The following is a 21,676-nucleotide window of genomic DNA, read 5'->3' as shown; positions in this document are numbered from 1 at the left end:
AAAGGTCCTTTCGTCCATTTTTTAGTCATTTAACCATTAAAGTCAAGCAAAGTTAAAGGGAGAGGTGAGATAGTTTTTTTAAAATGACAATGTTTGCCCTTGTAGAAAAGAGAAGTTGTTGCTGGCCTTTTGATCAAACACAATTTCTAGAGTATCCAATTGCTGATTGAAGACTTGACATAGATCCATCACAACAATTTGAAGAATCTTCTGCCATAAATGAGTTCGGAAAATCGGAATTAGCAAAATTTTCAAGGTTGGGATCTTCGCATGCATGAAGATTCCAGTTAGATCTAATTGCACTTGAAAACCCACATAAACATTAGCACTATTAATTGTGGGGACTACGAAAGCATAAACCTTCGATTGGGAATTTGATCGAGACCAAATCTTGTGTGCACCGGTGAACTTCTTATATGTCATGGACTCTTCGAAACCAAATACCTTTTCCCAAAAGAGGCCTTCCCAGAAACAAAAAATTTTTAAGAAGAGTAACAGGTAAGAAGTCGATTTTCAATAAGAGTAATTGTGAACAAAATGAAATTTGCAATGGAGCTCCAACTAGAGCCTTCTAGTGACACAATTCCAGCCTCGACGAAAGTAGAGGAAGCCGATTTTGCCACGCAGCATCGTCGGACTCTAAAAAGAGTGGATAGAGAACTATTCAAAGGGAGGCAAAAATATCAAAATGGAGGCAAAAACTCATGTAAGCACTAAATAAAATGGGTCAAGTGTTACTTGAGAAATGAGACTTCGAATCGTACATCTGCAACCTCAAATAAGTCAATGATATCATTTCGCAATCACTTCGAAATAATGAAAACATAAAGAATCGGAGATGAATGGTACATTCGAGTTTCTAGAAATTGAGAGCGTCCGTGATAGAGTAAGTTTTCATTTGGGGAGGAGACTAACTTCATTAAGAAGTTGTCCACATCAGCATAAGGGTGTTTTTGTCTTTTTACCTCATTTGAACGGTTAAAACAATTCAAACTGGATGGAGGGACCTTTTAATTAGATGGAAACAAAAGTGAATGTTGACTTAAATATTATATAAGATGTGAGGGATTACTTAGATAATTATGGCAAATCTAAGGGACTAAAAAATTATTTTCTCATATATGGATAATTAATTGCAATAGTTAATTCTTTCCTTTAGAATTGTCAAGTCAGATTGATTTTTTTATATTTGATTGGAACGTTTGTCTATTACATTATAAGAAATTTAATACTCCTCGATCAATAGGTTGATTTTTTATATTAAATTAAATTGTCAAGTACATATTAAGTTTGATGAAAATTAATGACTATATATTAAAATTTATCTGGATTTTAGACATATTTATAATAACAAATATTATTATAATTTAACAATCAAATTTTCATGATAAAATTATAATAATATTTATAATATATATAAATGGAGTAGTTTTCGATAATTGACAGCTTATTTCGCAAGTGTACGAATCGCTACAAGTAATATATGATGAGTAAGATATTGTTCCCACGAGGATTGTAATCCAAATACCAAAATTATGTTATCTTGTTATTATTTAAACGATGATTGAGAGAATTGTTGTATAAGTGTAAAATAAATAAGAGTCAAGTAAATAAAAATTGATTGAAAGAAATCAAGGAAGTAAAACTACTAGGGGTTTTGATTTCACTTAATTCTATCCAATTTATTTCATTAGTTCACTAATCAATTTAATTATTCAAGTAGGGGAAACAACTCTGAATTCACTAACAAGCTCTTCCGATGTATTGCTAGCTATTTTAATTCCATTTAATTACCTATCTTCCAATAGCGTAATTAACTATGAATTAAATCATTAAGTTACGTAGTTGTTTATGAATTTTTACAATTTAAGGTTGATAAATCATAAAAAACCCCCATGAGTCAAACCATATAGCTTCCGCATCAAGTTATTATTCTCATGTATTTTATTAACCTTTTCTTATCAAAGATCCTTCTTCCGATAGTGATAATTGAAATAAATCAATCTAGGGGAAAATTCTGCCTAGAAGCATTAAGTTCATTAATAAATCATAACTTGAATAAGGAAAAATAAATCTAATTGCATAAATTGGAAAAGAGATTAAGCTACATCAAACCCTTAGTATAAGAATTTAGTTACACATAGTACTTAAATAAAACCCAATAATACTTGATAATATTCCATAATCAATAAGGATAATGAAAGAAATAAACAAGATTAAGATTTTAGAAATAAGAACTAGTGACAAATTGCTTGGATGGCTTCCTTGAAACTTTGCACAACTCTTGAATACTTAACTTCTAAAAATAAACTATATACAAAGCTATAAAATGAGAGAAAGAATAGATGTAGAATGGAGTGTAGTGTGATGTGTGGGATATTTTACAATGCATCCTTCCTCTGTTTATATAGGCTTCTTGGGAGAGAACTTCTACATTGTTTAGGGAATAAATTCCACCTTGTTTATGGAATAAAGTTCTCAATCAAGCCTTGAATTTCTCTCAATCATGTCTTCCATGTGCATAAATTAAGGCTTGATTTGTATGTGAAGAAAGTTGTCCAAGATTAGCTCTTGAAATTGGTAGGAATTTGTTGGCAAATTTTGACTAAATTTAAGCTCTTTATCTTTGGCACGGGCATGCTGATTGGCACGGTTTGGGGCATGCCAGGCTCTGGAAGTCTGGGCGCAATTGTAGCACGGGCGTGCGGCTCAGCATGGGTTGGGGCGTGCGCGCCTCTGACTGTTTGCTTGTTTTGCCTTGTTCTTAGTACGGGCGTGTTGATTGGCACGCCCTAGGCCGTGCTAATTTAGTTTTTGTCTTATTTTTGTTCTTTTCTTGCAAAACCCTACAAATTTTCTGAAGATCAAGTGAGTTGTGTTTCAAGGAAGCTTTTAAATAAAAACATAATAAAATTAAATAAAAACTAATTTAAATAAATTAAAAATACTAAAAATCTTAATAAAAATTACATTAAAAATACTATAAAAATATCACCTATCAAAATTCCCCAAACTTAAACCATTGCTGGTCCTCAAGCAACAAAATTAAAAACTAACAAAGCTAGCTTAATATAGTAGGAAATAATTATTCACAATTTCAATAAGTAGTAAAGGTCATTAACATGAGAATAAATCATGTGTTTCCTATGCTAATTATATTCTAGCAAAAATTCAATTTTTAATAAAACACATTCCTTAATTTAAACATAAGTTAACAAGATTTTTAACACCAACAATTATTCAACTTATGATAGGTAGAGTATGAATTTTCACAAAAATCATTTAACCTTTAAATAAGAGATTTAAATATAAGTTCAACATTCCCATAGGCAAAATTAATCATCTCTTCTCCACAATTGAAATGCATACAATTTAAAAGATCAAAAGGTCTTTATTTAGGTTGTAATGGGGTTTTAGGGATATAATCTTAGCTAAGTAAAGAAAAGGATAATATGGTATACAAAAGTACAAATAATGTTTAATATCAGGATTTTCATTTATATTATTAAAAACGAATTTTTATTTGTAAAGGGGAACTAACTTTGAAGTCTCTTACTAGCTTGAAATTAGAGCTATTTTTGGCAAGGTCTCTTCATAGCACTTTTGATATTTTCTCCCTTGCTAAAGTTCCCAAACTTGAATTCTTGATTAATTGCTCTTCTTATGGGGTTTTACTTTCTTTTTTTATTTTTATTTTTATTTATTTATTTATATATATATATATATATATATATTTTTTTTTTTCATTTGCCAGTGCTAATGAAATTTTCTCCCTTTGTTGCTATGTTTTAATAAAAATCAAATCCTTCAATTTCACATTATTGCACTTAGGGTAGAAAATTAATTTGGTTTAATGGCTAGGTTTAAATATGGGTGAACAATAAAAATTTGATATAGGCTTCAAATTGGTTGCAAGGGTCATACTTTCTTAGGTGGTCTAAGCTAGATATGAGGTTTTTAACAAAGAATGCCTAAATCATTTCTTTCTAATTGTAAGCACAAAAAAATTTGTCTTGAAGAGAATTCTAATTTTGTTCTAGGAATGTCAAAGTTAAATAATTTTTTCTGAAAGACATATCTATTTATCATAAAATTTTAACAAAGTTAATGTTTATAATCTTAGAAACAAATGGTTAAACTAAAAGAATATGTTAAGTTAAAAATTTAAATTTTAGCTAAAAAAATAATTAACTTCGAAGAACAACTAAATTTATCACAAGTTAATGAATTAAGATAATTTTTAAACTTGCTCACAATTATTCCAACCATATTAAACTAATGAAATAAATATAATAAAAAAATTAAAATTTTAACTAAAATTTTCCTTCCCCCAACTTAATCTAGCACATTGTCCCCAATCTGTGCAAAAATAAGACCAATTCCCCAAACTTATCATAAATCATCAATGCAAGGTAAGAAAATAAAAATAAAGTAGAAAACATCTTACCACCATTACATTGACAAATACAATAAAAGACAAAGAAACAAAGAGAATGGTTTTAATAACTAACATAACACAATAATAATAATAATAATAATAATAATAATAATAATAATAATAATAATAATAATAATAATAATATAGACCTAATTGTTAAGAAGAAAAAAAAATTGAAAAAAAAATCCTAATTAAAAGCAAATAATAAAAAAAAGAAATGAATGTAAGTCTTTTTTTTTTTTTTTAAAGAAAGAAGGAAAAAAAAATTGAATCATTAAAAGCAAATGATTAAAGAAGAAGAAAGAAAAAAAAATGTGAACGATAAGTCAAAAAAAAAAAAAAAAAAAGGAAGAAAAAAATGCAAAAGTGGGTAGAGTAGGACCATAAAAAGAAAGAAAGGAAGTAAGAAAAAAAAAAAAAGAGTAAAACAAAAAAAAGAAAGAAAGAAAAAGTAGGTAGAGTAAAAAATAAATAATAATAATTAAAAGTAAAGTAAAGCTGACTGTGCTGCCTAGGAGTGCTAGGTAGCACAGGGGTGCTGTTAGGGGGTGCTGTGTAGCACGGGGGTGCTGGATAGCACGGCCTGGGGGGTGCTAGAGCCTGACTCTTGCAGTTTCAATCAGTTTTCAAGCCTTTTTTTTTTTTTTTTGACCTGCAATATGAGTATAAAACACCAAAATAAAAGCAAATAATGGTTTAAAGATGGGAGAACAAAATGAAAAATATAAGAAAAAATAAATAAAATAAAATAAAAATTTGCAAAGGAAGAGAAAGAAAATGATGGGTTGCCTCCCATTAGCGTTTTGTTTAAAGTCTTTAAACTTGACTTTTGAGAAGTTTATCAAATAACGGCATTCGCCCATAGTATGTGTCATGTAGTATCACACATGGGTCTTGGTTGAAAATGCCCTCAAGATTGGCTAGTTTGAGAAAATTTATGCTCGTCATACCAACAACATCTTGCTTTGAAGGATGAACTTGGGGAAAAACCTATATTAGATCATGGAGAACACAATTTATTAAATGTGGTATTATTGGAAAGAAAGGATCTTCTGGTGGTGTATATATAAAGACCATTGATGAGCTCAAATCAATAGTCTCAATTATTTCTTCATCCACCAATATTGCTTTCTGCTTACTCTCATCCAATGTCCCTTCCAGTTGTACCTCACAGTTTTCATGGTCATTAATAATCATATCTGAAAATAAGAAATTGAGATTTAATTCGTCTTCAAAGGAGTTGCATTTTTCACATGTAGGTAAATACTTCTTCTAAATATGCAATTTCCCATGAAGTTTTCTCAGAATTGCACTCCTCATCTTGATATCCATTAATGGCCATGGTTATCAATGCTGCTGCTTGCACCTCCAAATTATTTATTGCTGCTTGTTGGATTTTAAAATTCTCACGAGTTTCATTCATAAATTCAATGTGAGATTTAGTAAGGGCAGTAATCAAATCCTTTAAATTCTTTTACTTTTTTTCTTCATACTCAAAATTTTGAGGATATTGGTGATTCCAGCCCTGCAATGAATGATCCCAATGCCAACGGTAGTCAAAATCTGCCATATCATCTAACATGTAAAGTATATCTTCATAACTGCTTTCTAGAAGGTGAATACCGGTTGCAGAAAATCCATTAGCTACCCAATTTCTAGTTTCTTCATTTAATCCACAATAGAATATGTAAGTGAGATATTTATTTGTAAAATTATGATAAGGACATTTTTCCAATAATTCATTAAATCTTGCCCAAGCTGCATAAAATGGCTCTATATGTTGTTGAATAAAACTTGCAACTACTTGTTGATGAATCATCTCAAAAATATTGTACAAGAAAATAATGAAAGTAAAAATCAATAAAACAAAGAAACAAGATACTACAATTAATATAAACAAATATTTCAATTAAGAAATAAAACAAAATGTCTAAATTAATAACAAGATAATTCGTATTGATATTGTTATTACCAATCCCCGGCAATGGCGCCAAAAACTTGACAGCTTATTTCGCAAGTGTACGAATCGCTACAAGTAATATATGATGAGTAAGATATCGTTCCCACGAGGATTGTAATCCAAATACCAAAATTATGCTATCTTGTTATGATTTAAACGATGATTGAGAGAATTGTTGTATAAGTGTAAAATAAATAAGAGTCAAGTAAATAAAAATTGATTGAAAGAAATCAAGGAAGTAAAACTACTAGGGGTTTTGATTTCACTTAATTCTATCCAATTTATTTCATTAGTTCACTAATCAATTTAATTATTCAAGTAGGGGAAACAACTCTGAATTCACTAACAAGCTCTTCCGATGTATTGCTAGCTATTTTAATTCCATTTAATTACCTATCTTCCAATAGCGTAATTAACTATGAATTAAATCATTAAGTTAGGTAGTTGTTTATGAATTTACATTTTAAGGTTGATAAATCATAAAAAAACCCCTATGAGTCAAACCATATAGCTTCCGCATCAAGTTATTATTCTCATGTGTTTTATTAACCTTTTCTTATCAAAGATCCTTCTTCCGATAGTGATAATTGAAATAAATCAATCTAGGGGAAAATTCTGCCTAGAAGCATTAAGTTCATTAATAAATCATAACTTGAATAAGGAAAAATAATTCTAATTGCATAAATTGGAAAAGAGATTAAGCTACATCAAACCCCTAGTATAAGAATTTAGTTACACATAGTACTTAAATAAAACTCAATAATACTTGATAAATATTCCATAATCAATAAGGATAATGAAAGAAATAAACAAGATTAAGAGTTTAGAAATAAGAACTAGTGATAAATTGCTTGGATGGCTTCCTTGAAACTTTGCACAACTCTTGAATACTTAATTTCTAAAAATAAACTATATACAAAGCTATAAAATGAGAGAAAGAATAGATGTAGAATGGAGTGTAGTGTGATGTGTGGGATATTTTATAATGCATCCTTCCTCTCTTTATATAGACTTCTTGGGAGAGAACTTCTACATTGTTTAGGGAATAAATTCCACCTTGTTTAAGGAATAAAGTTCTCAATCAAGCCTTGAATTTCTCTCAATCATGTCTTCCATGTGCATAAATTAAGGCTTGATTTGTATGTGAAGAAAGTTGTACAAGATTAGCTCTTGAAATTGGTAGGAATTTGTTGGCAAATTTTGACTAAATTTAAGCTCTTTATCTTTGGCACGGGCGTTCTGATTGGCACGGTTTGGGGTGTGCCAGGCTCTGGAAGTCTGGGCGCAATTGTAGCACGGGCGTGCGGCTCAGCATGGGTTGCGGCGTGCATGCCTCTGACTGTTTGCTTGTTTTGCCTTGTTCTTAGTACTGGCGTGCTGATTGGCACGCCCTAGGCCATGCTAATTTAGTTTTTGCCTTATTTTTGTCCTTTTCTTGCAAAACTGTCATGCCCCGACTCTAATCACCAGAGGAATTGTCTGCTTTGGTGTAGTCCACGGACGCCTACACCGCAGTGTAGTCCCCGCACGCCCTACACCTCACGGTTTTGTCCCGCAGGTGAAATGGGAAACTTCCCAGGAGGTCACCCATCCTGAGATTTCTATTAAGCGAGCACGCTTAAACCTGAAGTTCTTCCAACTCTCCAGCCATTCCACCAAAAGGCGCCTCTAATGATTAGTTTCCCCCTTTTCGATATATGATTTGATTCATTCCTATGTCCCGCATTCCACTACCCTAGCTAGCCTGCCAGCCTAGAAGCTGCTAGCCAGGAGCTTTGCTCTACCTGCCCTCTTAGGATCGCTTTGCCGGGTCGGGATGTCACAGGCCCACCAGCTTCCGCGTGGTTCGTCCTCGAACCATACATCTACTAGAGGGGATCCGGCTCTGATACCAACTGTCACGCCCCGACTCTAATCACCAGAGGAATTGTCCGCTTTGGTGTAGTCCACGGATGCCCTACACCGCAGTGTAGTCCCTGCACGCCCTATACCTCACGGTTTTGTCCCACAGGTGAAATAGGAAACTTCCCAGGAGGTCACCCATCCTGAGATTTCTATTAAGCGAGCACGCTTAACCCTGGAGTTCTTCCAACTCTCCAGCCATTCCGCCAAAAGGTGCCTGTAATGATTAGTTTCCCCCTTTTCGATATATGATTCGATTCATTCCTGTGTCCCGCATTCTGTAACACCCGCCGCCCAATCCAGAAAGACCCAACGGTGGATTCCACATTCGGTGCCGGAGGTACCGTCCTAACCTACATATAAATCATACAACCATATTATGAATTAGAAGTGACTTAGTATTCATAAGTTTAGCAAGTAATAATATTTTGTTTTGAAAATGATTTGGGAGAGTCCTACTGAAAAACTGCAAGAGTTTCCCCTAAAAATAGAAGTTGCCAAACATATGAATACAAAGTACTCCCAAATTGAAACTCCAAACCCCATCAAACTCCAATAACAACACAATAGCACTTCTATGATTTCATAACTACATAATTCAATAACATTTTAATATTCATCATTTAAATACATTCATTATATATATATCAAGTCCTTATTTTCTTAATCATACCAACTATCTTAAACATATTTTATATCCAAACATTAAATAAAATCTCATGCTTATCTCCAAATATATACACCAAACTAATTTATCATTACATGCTTAAGTTATAATTCAAATAACATAATCTCCGAAAATGTAATAATTATACATGCCATGATTCTTAAGTACATCACACTAATTCTACCACTACTAAAATAGTCTCTTCTGTTCTGAAGCTACTCTTCGGATCTTCAAGTAGCAACCACGGACTTCAACCTGCGCGTGATAAAAATCAACGCGCTGAGTATAAAACTCAGTGGTGCTCATAAATGACAAACTTACCAATGTTGCACTGGCAACACACTTAAAATATAAATTTTCATCAAAAGAACATACATTTACATTTATAGCAAAAGAAATATCAAATAAACTTATAATTAATAACACAAATAATTAATTTCTTTTAAATCATATATTCATTACTTGAATATTTATTATACCAATACATATACTATTTATTTTTAAAACCATGTACTGAAATGTCAGGCTTTGAAAATTCATTTGATAACATAATCATTAATTTCCAAAGTAAGGTTTACTAAAATAATATGATCTCATTCGTTAAATTGTCTTATAAATATTTTCCATAGGGCTCGCATACACTTGGGAGAAAGAGAAGCAGATAGGTTTTCATAATGGCCTTAGGTCGCCAACCTTTTCATAATGGCCTTAGGTCGCCATCTTATTCATACCATATAGAGCGCATCCGCCGTAACATAAGACACCCACGTGCCTAGCATATGATCATAGCTTCTTATCATAATGGCATTAAATGCCAAGCATGCTCATCATACATAATAAAATCAAATCACGCATCAAATTCACACTAAGTATATTAGAGCCCAAAATCCTTGTTTTAATTCTTAATTCATAACACTTATCATAAAACTTGTCATATTCTTTAGTCTTCTTAAATTCATAAAGTAAGCTTACTTTAAAACGTAGTAGCTCATGAAAATTTCATACTTAAACATAATTACTTAACATAGAAAATTTCTTATCATATGAAATCATACATGTAAGCTTACTTTAGAACTTAAGTAACTCATAAAAAACTTCATACTTAAACATAATTACTTAATATAGGAAATTTCTCATAAATTCCTTTTCTTTTAAAACCTTCTTAAAGTCATAATGAAATTTATCATAAGAAATTTCTTATCATATAAAATCATACTTTCCTTATTCAAAATTAAAGCAGATACACCTTAAATACCCATTTTTTAAAAAAATCTAAACATGTGAAAGGTATCACAATAATCATACTTATGTCATACATAATAAGTAAGCCTTATTACCCTAAGATGGTTCGACCTCTTAATGAAAACCAAGGGGAGGAATTTCCTTTTCCAATTAAGCATACTAACATAACTCTTATGCACCAAAGTATCCATTTAAACATGTCCACAATAACACTAGTCAAACTTGTCTTAGTTTTGTCACATAACTCCTAAAATATACAAATAATCAAGAGTACTTCATCACACATGATTCATACATACCCTTATCCAAATAAACCTATGATTTAAGACATAGGAAATTTCCAGCATTAAAATAACCTTGACCTTTGATGGGTTTTTAAGAAATAACTTGAATTATATATCTCCAAATTGAATGAAATTAGATTCATTAGAAAGCTAAGACAAAATTCTACAAATGTTATGAAGGGACCACAGCCAAGATCAATCTGTAAGGTAGCAAACAAAAGCTAGGAACATAGACCGACAGTCCAGACCTAATTCAGCAGAACCAAGTCCAATGTTTATTGAATTCCTCCTTAACCAAACACTCAAATTAAATCAATCCAAAACTAGAGAAGTCTCAAGACACAGTGCAACAACTCTCATGAAGATAGTAATTTCTTACTATCATAAGAAATTTCTTATCATATAAAATCATACTTTCCTTATTCAAAATTAAAGTAGATACACCTTAAATACCCATTTTTTAAAAAAATCTAAACATGTGAAAGGTATCACAATAATCATACTTATGTCATACATAATAAATAAGCCTTATTACCCTAAGATGGTTCGACCTCTTAATGAAAACCAAGGGGAGGAATTTCCTTTTCCAATTAAGCATACTAACATAACTCTTATGCACCAAAGTATCCATTTAAACATGTCCACAATAACACTAGTCAAACTTGTCTTAGTTTTGTCACATAACTCCTAAAATATACAAATAATCAAGAGTACTTCATCACACATGATTCATACATACCCTTATCCAAATAAACCTATGATTTAAGACATAGGAAATTTCCAGCATTAAAATAACCTTGACCTTTGATGGGTTTTTAAGACATAACTTGAATTATATATCTCCAAATTGAATGAAATTAGATTCATTAGAAAGCTAAGACAAAATTCTACAAATGTTATGAAGGAACCACAGCCCAGATCAATCTGTAAGGTAGCAAACAAAAGCTAGGAACATAGACCGACAGTCCAGACCTAATTCAGCAGAACCAAGTCCAATGTTTATTGAATTCCTCCTTAACCAAATACTCAAATTAAATCAATCCAAAATTAGAGAAGTCTCAAGACACAGTGCAACAACTCTCATGAAGAACTTAGAACATAATCTTGCCATTATAGTGGTCAAAATGGACACTCAATTCAGTGATGCATGTGGCCCGTCATAACAGAGTCAGTTTGGGTGTTTCAGCCATAAGTTGAGCTATGTATCTCCAAATTGGACACAAGAGGATGGGTTGGAAAGCTAAGAAGTAGACCTACAAATTTTATGAATGACTCAGACAAATGGAAACTATAAAGGATCGAAAAATGGTCCTTAATCTCACTCAATAACCCGTTTTTCGCAAATTCAGCTTTCTTCAACCATGAAAAGAACATGAACAACAAAGGTACAAGGTAGAAATGTCTACCACATAATAAGTACTCATCAAACATCACCCAAGAGCATATTATTGCAACCAAAATTCAACAAATCAATCATTTCATACAAAATCCCAAAATATACACATGCTAGCATAAAGGCACAAAATCAAAAATTAGAGTAAGGTAAGTGTGTTTATGAACACTAACTTTAACCATAAGCTCTAACAAGTTTAAGAAAACTCTTGAAGCCCTTCTCTTTGGTAGAAAGTTTTCCACCCTTTGGCCTAAGTGGTAACTCTCCAAATTACTTCAAATTATTCACCAAAAATTACTTCTCAAGCTTTAATCTCAAAGATTAATTAATTAAATCAAGTTTAATGGTGTAAATTTGGTGGATTTAGTGAGTAAAAGTGAAGAAAAAACAAGGAAGAGAAGAAGAGAGGAGGTTGGCGTTGGAAATGGAGGAGAAGAAGAAGAGAAAGTGGTTGCTCAATAATTGGAGTTGACTTATAAAGCAACTAAAGGGTAGTTTAGTCTTTTCCCCAATTGGATGGCTAAGATTAAGGCAAAAGTAATCTCATCTAATGGCTACAAATAATCTCCAATTAAATTCCTTCAAAATGTTATTTGTCTCCATAAAATTCTCAAATTTAATCCTTAAAAATAATTCCTCAAATTTCCTTACGTAATATAACACCATAATTCACTATTCACTAATTATCTAAATTCTCCAAGAATATTCATTACTTCTTTTCTACCCATAAAAATCATGTATGCATACTTCAAAAATATTAAATAAAATATAAAACATAGATAGTAATTTTTCTGGACCAAAATAATACCGATTTCCGGACTGGTAGTATTATTCACAGACCGGTGGTACTATTCATAGACCGATAAATCACTATCCATCCATAGTTAATTATACTCAATATGTACCTCGGATCTAAATAAAATATTATTCCCCTCTCTGTAGCACCATTCATGACCCGATAAAATAATACCATATAAGATTCGAAAATTTTTAGGGCGTTACACATTCCACTACCCTAGCTAGCCTGCCAGCCTAGAAGCTAGCCAGGACCTTCGTTCTACCCGCCCTCTTAGGATCACTTTGCCCGGTCATGATGTCACAAAAACCCTACAAATTTTCTCAAGATCAAGTGAGTTGTGTTTCAAGGAAGCTTTTAAATAAAAACATAATAAAATTAAATAAAAACTAATTTAAATAAATTAAAAATACTAAAAATCTTAATAAAAATTACATTAAAAATACTATAAAAATATCACCTATCAATAATCTCAATATATACCTACCAATTCCCACTTATATATCTATGAAAGTTATTTATTATTAACAAATAAATGGAATGTTAGATTTCTTATTACTTTGCACTTTATGGGGAGAAGAAGGTCACTATTTAATGGATAGTTTCCTACATAAAGACATAACATATTGTTTATAGTAAATGTATAGACAATTAATTGATATAGCTGATTTTTTTCATTTAGAGTTGTCAAATACAAATTAATTCTTTTATATTTGATTGCAATGTTTATTTATTATCTTGTAAGAAATTTAATACTCCTTAATCAATATGTTGATTTTTTATATTTGGTAGCAACAAATCACAATTAATTTTGCTAGAAATTTTGTATTCTTTAATGAGGCAACAAATTAAAGAGGGGTAAGGGTGAGGTCCAAATCCGGACGTAAAGGATCTTTATTTTGGCTGTTAGTCTAGGACTTTATTGGTTTGTTAGTGTACATAAAAGTGTCCTTTAGCATTTTACACATAATTTTTATTAGTAAATTTTGATACAAATAGAAAATTATACGTCTAAAGCCTGAATTTTATGAAATTCAATAATTATATATTAAATTTTATATGGATTTCAAATTTTTTTTTTAAAACTTTATATTGGGTCATAAGAAATGTAGAAACAGAATAGTATTATCTTATTTTATATATACTTTATATGGTATATAATATAATTTCTTATTTTATCCAATAAATTTTATATTTAAATATAAAATTAATCTATCAATCAAAATTAAATCCCTTTTTTTTAACCAATCAAATTAAAATCTTTAAATGATATTTTTGTTAATACATAAACTTAGTAGGGACATTTTTGAGAATCCTAATGTTCCCCTCCCATTCTCACTTTTATATATATTATAGTTATTATTAATATATAAAAATTATTTATTGTCACGAAATAAAGGGAGTCTTAGATTTGCTATTGCTTTGCACTTTGCGGGAAAAAAAAAATTGTTGCTATTTGATGGATAATTTGTTACATAAAGGCATAACATTTTGCTTATGGTAAATCTATGGACAATTAATTGATATTGCTGATTTTTTTCCTTCAGATTTGTCAAGCGCGTGTTGATTTTTCTATATTTGATTGCGACGTTTCTTTATTACCATGTATGAAATTTAATACTCCTTAATCGATATGTTGATTTTCTATATTTGGTTGCAACATTTCTCAATTACTTTTGTGAGAAATTTAGTATTATTTGATGAGGTTACAAATTAAAGAGGGGTGAGAATGAGTTTCAAATCCGGACCGAAATGATTTTTATTTTGGCCGTTAGATTAGGACTTCATTGGCTTATAGGGGTACAAAAAAGGTGCCCTTGGCCATTTTAAACATAATTTTTATTAGTAAAATTTGACACGAATAGAAAATTACACATCTAAAGGCTAAATTTTTTAAACATAATTTTTATTAGTAAAATTTGACACAAATAGAAAATTACACATCTAAAGGCTAAATTTATGAAAATTCAATGATCATACATCAAATTTTATATGGATTTTGAATTTTTTTTAAACTTTATATTGAGTTATAAGAAAGGTGGAACTGAATAGTATTACCATATTTTATATATACCTTATATAGTATAATATAATTTCTTAATTTATCCAGTAGAATTTAGATTTAAATAGAAAATTAATATGCCAATCAAAATTAAATTGCATTTATCTTTTCAACCAATCAAATTAAAATCCTTAATGATATCTTTGTCAATTCATAAACTTATTGTGGATATTTTTGGCAATCTTAATGTTTCTCCAACCATTTCCACTTTTATATATATTATAGATATTATAGATATATATAAGTTATTTATTGTCAGGAAATAATTAGAATCTTAAATTTGCTATTACTTTGCACTTATTGAAAAAAATAGCGTCACTGTTCGATGGATATGTTGCTACATAAAGACATAACATGTTGTTTATGGTAAATACATGGACAATTAACAAATATAGCTCATTTTTTCATTCAGAGTTATCAAGTACAAGACGATTTTTCTATATTTGATTGCAACATTTATCTATTATCTTGTAAGAAATTTAATACTTCTAAATCAATTTGTTGATTTTTTATATTTGGTTGCAACATTTCTCAATTACTTATGTAAGAATGAGATTACAAATTAAAGAGGGGTGAGGATGAGATGCAAATCCGAACGTAAATATTCTTTGTTTCGGCTTTATGTTTGGGACTTCATTAGCTTATTGGGTACAAAAACGTGCCCTTGGCCTTTAGACATAATTCTTTTAAGTAAAAATTTGGCAAATAGAAAATTACACAATTACAAGCTGAACTCAATGATTATATATTAAATTCATATGAATTTTGAATTTTTTTTTTTAACTTTATATTGGGTTATAAAAAAGATAAAACCGAATAATATTATCATATTTATATCTACCTTATATAGTATATAATATAATTTCTTAAATTATCCAATAGACTTTAGATTAAAATAGCAAATTAATGTGCCAATTAAAATTAAATTATCTTTATCTTTTACAATCAATCAAATTAAAATCCAAAATAATATCTTTATCAATTCATAAACTTAGTAGGGGCATTTTTGACAATCATAATGTTCCTCCACCCATTTTCATTTTTATATATATTATAGATATACATATAAGTTATTTATGACGAGGAAATAAATAGTCTTGGATTTTTACTGCTTTGCATTTTTCACAAACAAGAGTATCACTGTTTAATGGATAGGTTGCTACATAGAGACATAATATGTTGCTTATAGTAAATATATGGACAATTAATAGATATAACTATTTTTCTCTTAAGAGTTTTCATGTTGATTTTTCTATATTTGATTGCAATGTTTATCTATTATCTTGTAAGAAATTTAATACTCCTTAATCAATATGTTGCTACATAGAGACATAATATGTTGCTTATAGTAAATATATGGACAATTAATAGGTATAACTATTTTTCTCTTAAGAGCTTTCATGTTGATTTTTGTATATCTGATTGTAATGTTTATCTATTACCTTGTAAGAAATTTAATACTCCTTAATCAATATGGTGATTTTTATATTTGATTGTAGCAGTTTTCAATTATTTCTATAAGAAATTTTGTATTTTTAATGAGGTTACTAATTAAAGAGGGTGAGGGTGAGATTCAAATCCAAATGTAAAAGATCTTTGTTTTGTCTATTAGGTTAGGATGTCATTAGCTTGTTAGGTACAAAAAAAGTGCTCTTAGCCATTTTAGACATAATTTTTATTAGTAAAGTTTGACTCAAATAGAAAATTACACATCTACAGGCTGGATTTTATGAAAGTTAATGATTATGTATTAAATTTTATATTGATTTTGAATTGGTTTAAATTTTATATTTGATTATAAGATATGTGTAACTGAATAGTATTACCATATTTTTTATATATCTTATATACTATTTAATATAATTTCTTATTTTATCCAATATAATTTAGATTTAAATAGAAAATTAATATGTCAATCAAAATTACCTTTGGTTTTTCAACAAATCAAATTAAAATCGTTAATAATATTTTTGTCAAACTTAGTAAAGTCATTTTTGACAATATTAATGTTGTCCACCTATTCCCAATAATAATAATATATATATATATAGTCTTTTTCTTTTTCCCCATTGTAAATGCACCTACATCCTCATTTGTTCTATTTGTCATTATTGAATTTGTATACTACAAGCATAGATAAGTCTTTGTTTCTTAATTAGTTTATTAATTAGGTATTTTATTTTTTTGAACTACAAGTCGTTGGGTCATGATTTTGTTCACTGCTGCGAGGTAAGTTAATGAGTTAAGTTGTTTTACCCTTCATGGAAAAATCAAGCAAACAACTCCAAAATCCCAATCGACAAAATGCAAAAGACTGAACGCTGCAAAATCCCAAACGGGAATAAGAATAAATAATTACTTAATTAAAAAAAAGCGAAATCTTGAAAAAAGAGAGGCAATTTCGGACCTAAAACCTATAGTAGATGGCATTTGATTGGGGAAACTGATTGACTATTATTATAGCTTTAAGGACTAATTTTGTAGCCTTATAGCTGGGGGCGGAGACAGGCACAGGCCACCTCAACAATTTTTTAAAAATTGAAATTTTTTTAAAAATTTCCCTCGTGAAAAATTACATTTTAAATATTTAAAAATATAGAAAAATTAATTTGGCCTTCCTAAAAGCTTAAAATGTTTCGCTTCCCAAAATAATTGTTCTAACTCCGGCCTTGTTCGTAATATTCCATTTCGGCTTGTCCAAATAAGTTCATTTCCAAGTCTAACAAAGCAGGTTTTAGTCCTTTTCAAACATTTTAAAGTTTTCTTAACAACTGAAATACTTAAAATTTCAAATGCAGCACCAAAATATGAATTAAACTAATTTCTAACCAGCTAGTAGCAGAGAGATAAGCACTTGTTTGTTTTGGTTCAAAATTCAGAAAAATTGCGAACTAAACTGAATGAAATTTTTCTGATAGAATAAAATCTGAAACCCAACAGCATATAAACCCAAAGGGTATGATTCGATTCATTTTCAATTATTTGTGGCATGTTTCAACTTTCTTTTTGGATTTAATCAAATTAACTCGTATTAAAAAATTTTCTATTCTTTATTAAAATCAAAATGGAACTAATTTTTAAGATATTAAATCGAACTGAATCGAGCGTAAAAGTTACGCTTTACTCTTATTTGAAAAAACTTAATAAATGCTCGCAAAGACTAGAGAAATTGTTGGAAAGTATTCTTGGATTTGGGTCAAACCGATTATTGCAATGTTGAGGTCAATCTTCCTTAGAAAAATAGTTTTACTATTACTAATTTTGGTCAAACCGAATTAATTAGTTTACTTATAACAGTCCATGAATTTGAAATAAAGGGGAATGAAATAAAGTGTGCAAGTCGACATTTCCTTATTGACTTTGTTGTCGTTGTCCAAAAGATGGTAAGATTTTCTAAGATTGGGAAATGAAAATTTAATGCATATATTTTTATCTTAAAAAAGACATAATATATTAGAATACTCAGAATTTTATAATTTTTTTTTCAAATTTATCCTAATTTCAACCTTTTATAACTTCAATTACAATTAAAAATGAAACTAAAAATAAAAAATTATTTCCATAATTTTTTTAATCATAATGTGACTCATAAATTTTTTTTAAAAAATAATATTAAATATTCTATTGGATTAACCAAATAATGCAACATTTTAATAACATAAAATTTTGTTATTTACCAAAAAAATCTCCAAGTATGATATAAAAATTAAATTAATAAAATATAATTTTATATTTTATATTTTTTTATTTGTCTATATTTTTAGCATGAAAAAAATCCTAATTCTTCTGGTAAGCTGGGTCCAGCAGGGGTTAGAGGCATGCTAAGGTATGACAACCGAGTAGTTAAATGTACTTTTTATCACTCAGTCGGTATTTTGGATTCGAATAAGACGAAACTCCTTGCTTTCTTTTCAAATATTGAGTTTTATTAGTATTCAAATGTTAAGAATTTTCCTTTGATTGTGAAGTCTGATGCTAAAAATGCTTTGTGTTGGATTATTCAGAAGATTATGAGGGCATGGAAATGGTGGGAGAAGTTTAACAAGTTTGATAAGATTTTGTCTCAACTCAACCAGGTTCAGTTTGTTTTTGTTTTAAGAGATGACAATCATTTTGCAGAGTTTTAACTAAGAAAGGTGTTTCTACTTCAAGTCCATTCTTGGCTTGGATTTAACTTCATTGTTTTTATTTTTTATTTTTGGGATTTTCTCTCTTTGTACTATCAGCACTTACTAGCATTTCTAGTAGTCTTCTCTCGTCTTAAAAGATGTTTTTATTTAATGTGGTTCTTCTGCTCCGATTGTTTTGGATTTTCTTGTCAATTTCGAGTTTGGATTCGGGTGTATAGGGTAAGCATGTTGGCTTGGGAGTAGTTGCTCCGTCTTGGTAAGTTTTGTCTTATTACTACCTTTAATAAATTTTTAATATTCTAATTGCTGATAAAAAAAAATTTTGTAATTTTTTAGATTAATAATATATATAGTCAAATTATTATTAATTTAGTAAAAAAATAAATAAATACTTCTCAATTATTTTTAATTATACATGTCTTAAATATCATATTTCTACATATATAAACATGTCACCTAATATAATTTGATATTCAAAGAGCATTTAAAATTTTATTTTTATTATTAAATTTTTTTAAAAAAATATGAAATCCAAATGAAAACAAATTTTTGCACTGTCGTAAAGGAGGTTCTCATTTTGAGACTATACAAATAATTATACAAATTTTGCAATAAAGCTTTATTCCACCAATATGCCATACCTTCCTCAAGTTCTTAACTTATAAGTTTGACATTTTTTTTAATCTTAAATACTTAATTTTCTAGTATGCAAATTATGATATGTTGAGACAGTTCAACCGATTGACTGTATATTCTTTAATATTCTACCTTGGCAGCAGCTGAGTTGTACTCATCTCATTTACCGAGGATGATCCAAAAAATTATCTGTGGCTTTAGCTATTGTAGGCAAATCAAATATTGGCAATTCCATGTCTTCCTTTACCTCTCCATCTTCATAACCTTCTATATAACTGCCTTTTACTGTTTCTCGCTTTCTCTGTTTCTTTTTCCTTATGCAAACTATAATCCCCACCATTAGCATTCCTATGAGTATAGCAGAGCTGACAATGATACCAATCAGCTCCTTTTTGTACTGATCTGAAATATAAAAAAGTATTCTCAGTGGGTATATTCATGAGATAATATGGCAATAACCTAACTAGCTAATTCCTTTTCTTGAAACAGAAATTTTTTGGTAGAAAGAAAGATTTGGACCAATGAGCCCAGACTCGATTTTACTGTATTCAGTGCTGTGAGTTTCGAGTTTGAATCCTCCCCGGAGCCAAGTTGAAAGAATTAGAGGAAAAAAAAGAGTTTTTTTATGTACCTGATCGTTTTGAAGAGGACATTTTTATATAGATATCTTGACCACCTTGAGTGTAATATCTCATATCAATCAGTTCACCAAACCATAGCACGCAGCCACTGCCATCTCCAATGATGTTTGAATTTGCATATGCAGTGCAAGAACAGTTTTTTGAACACATTTCTTTACATTCTGCAAGTGTCATATTCATATCATACCAAGAATCAGATGTATCTGGTAACTTCAATCCTATATACTTATGAAAAACGTAACCCTTTTTGCAATCCAGCGGAGTTTTTCGAACACAGTGATTGCTCCTATTTTTGGAAGATTCCAATATAAAGCCCTCGAAGCAATCACATTTATGAGAATTATCAATAATATTACATTTCATATTAGCACCACAAACTGAGTACTTATCACATTCATCTAATGGTGCAGAATATATATTTGTCCAAGGAAGAGTTATTCTTACAAAACGCTCCAAGAAGCCCGATCGATTCATTAATAACCTGGACAATAGAGCACCTTCAACCTGATAACTATAATAGACTCCATTTTTATTCAATTCAAATTCATATGTGAGGATATTAGAATTTGATGGCAACTGGGGAGTTCCTGTAAATCGAACGCCATTCCACGAACCAAGTCTGTAATGCTTAGAAGTTCCATTTCTCACAACAAGCTGAGGAAATCCAGCAGGATCTATCCAGAATGAAAATTGGCCGTGGCCAGGATTATCTTCACTCTTCCAAGATGTTAGGAACGTCTCTTGACCAGTTAAAAAATTCCTTCCTATTTTCATTCCAGGAAGTAATGTATCACATGGAGAATCAAAACTCTGCCACAGCAAATTAGTACCATTCCTGTCTTGGACAACTAAATTTCCCGAGTCCAAAAGCTGCACAACTGGATTTTGGACATTGCTTGTTTTGTTAGATGACCAAACTGTGTTATTTTTGCTATTTAAGATGATTAGAAGGCCTTGGTTAGAGATAAGCAAAACTCCTGAACGATCAATAAGTGGGGTTTCTCTGTTTGCTACCCAAATTACTGCATAAGCTGATGGATCTTTGTACCATATTCCTAAATAACGCTTTTTTGAATTTTCTGGTTCGAAAAATCCCAGCTCGAACTTTCCACCAGCTGAAACTAGAGTCTCACCGTCTTTGATGGATTGACCGGGATTAATGGTGCCTTGGGATGAAGAAGAATGTTGTCGTAAAAAGAGCAAGAAGAAGGAGTAGCTTGCCAAAAGCATTTTCATGGTAGTAGTTGATTTTTTTTTTTCTTGTTTGTTTTTTTTCAGATTGCTCTTTTACACGGAGAGTAGTTTTTCATGCTAAAATAGTAATGTGGTTGAACAGCTTTGTACTTATATTACTATTTGTGACATCTAAACATTAGGATAAGACTCTTCTAAAAAAAAAAAAAAAACATTAGGATAAGACTTGCTTATACGGGATATATGGAACGACCGCTTTTTATTGGTTTGATATAGAGGATAATTTAATTAATTTTTTTTCTCATTTTATTCTTATATCTACTAAACACAG

The 21,676-nt window shown here is 30.1% G+C and overlaps 1 protein-coding gene and 1 pseudogene across 1 annotated transcript; both read right to left on the bottom strand.

The window, feature by feature from the left end:
- Positions 1–19,497: 19,497 nt before the first annotated feature.
- LOC149494895 (G-type lectin S-receptor-like serine/threonine-protein kinase SD1-1) lies at positions 19,498–20,634 on the bottom strand. The gene is made up of 2 exons (XM_089724212.1): positions 20,142–20,634; positions 19,498–19,912 (listed from the first exon to the last, which is right to left on the bottom strand). Exons 1-2 carry the CDS (start codon positions 20,623–20,625, stop codon positions 19,674–19,676), a joined length of 723 nt encoding a protein of 240 aa, XP_089580338.1. The 5' UTR covers positions 20,626–20,634; the 3' UTR covers positions 19,498–19,673.
- LOC149494894 (G-type lectin S-receptor-like serine/threonine-protein kinase At4g27290 pseudogene) lies at positions 20,625–21,387 on the bottom strand (annotated as a pseudogene).
- Positions 21,388–21,676: the final 289 nt, after the last annotated feature.

Source organism: Jatropha curcas, chromosome 7, assembly GCF_041381405.1.
Source record: "Jatropha curcas cultivar XTBG-Jc1 chromosome 7, XTBG_Jcur_1.0, whole genome shotgun sequence".
Taxonomy (NCBI): domain Eukaryota; kingdom Viridiplantae; phylum Streptophyta; class Magnoliopsida; order Malpighiales; family Euphorbiaceae; genus Jatropha; species Jatropha curcas.
Note: the sequence above shows the minus strand (reverse complement) of the source record. Positions and strands in the feature narration are given on the sequence as shown.

What these genes read in the sequence shown, in the direction of transcription:
- LOC149494895 (XM_089724212.1), bottom strand. Translation starts at nt 20,625, where the DNA reads ATGAATCGATCGGGCTTCTTGGAGCGTTTTGTAAGAATAACTCTTCCT. An exon ending in GTCCTCTTCAAAACGATCAG is followed by an intron (nt 19,913 to 20,141) that starts GTACATAAAAAA and finishes TTTATATTTCAG; the next exon opens with ATCAGTACAAAAAGGAGCTG.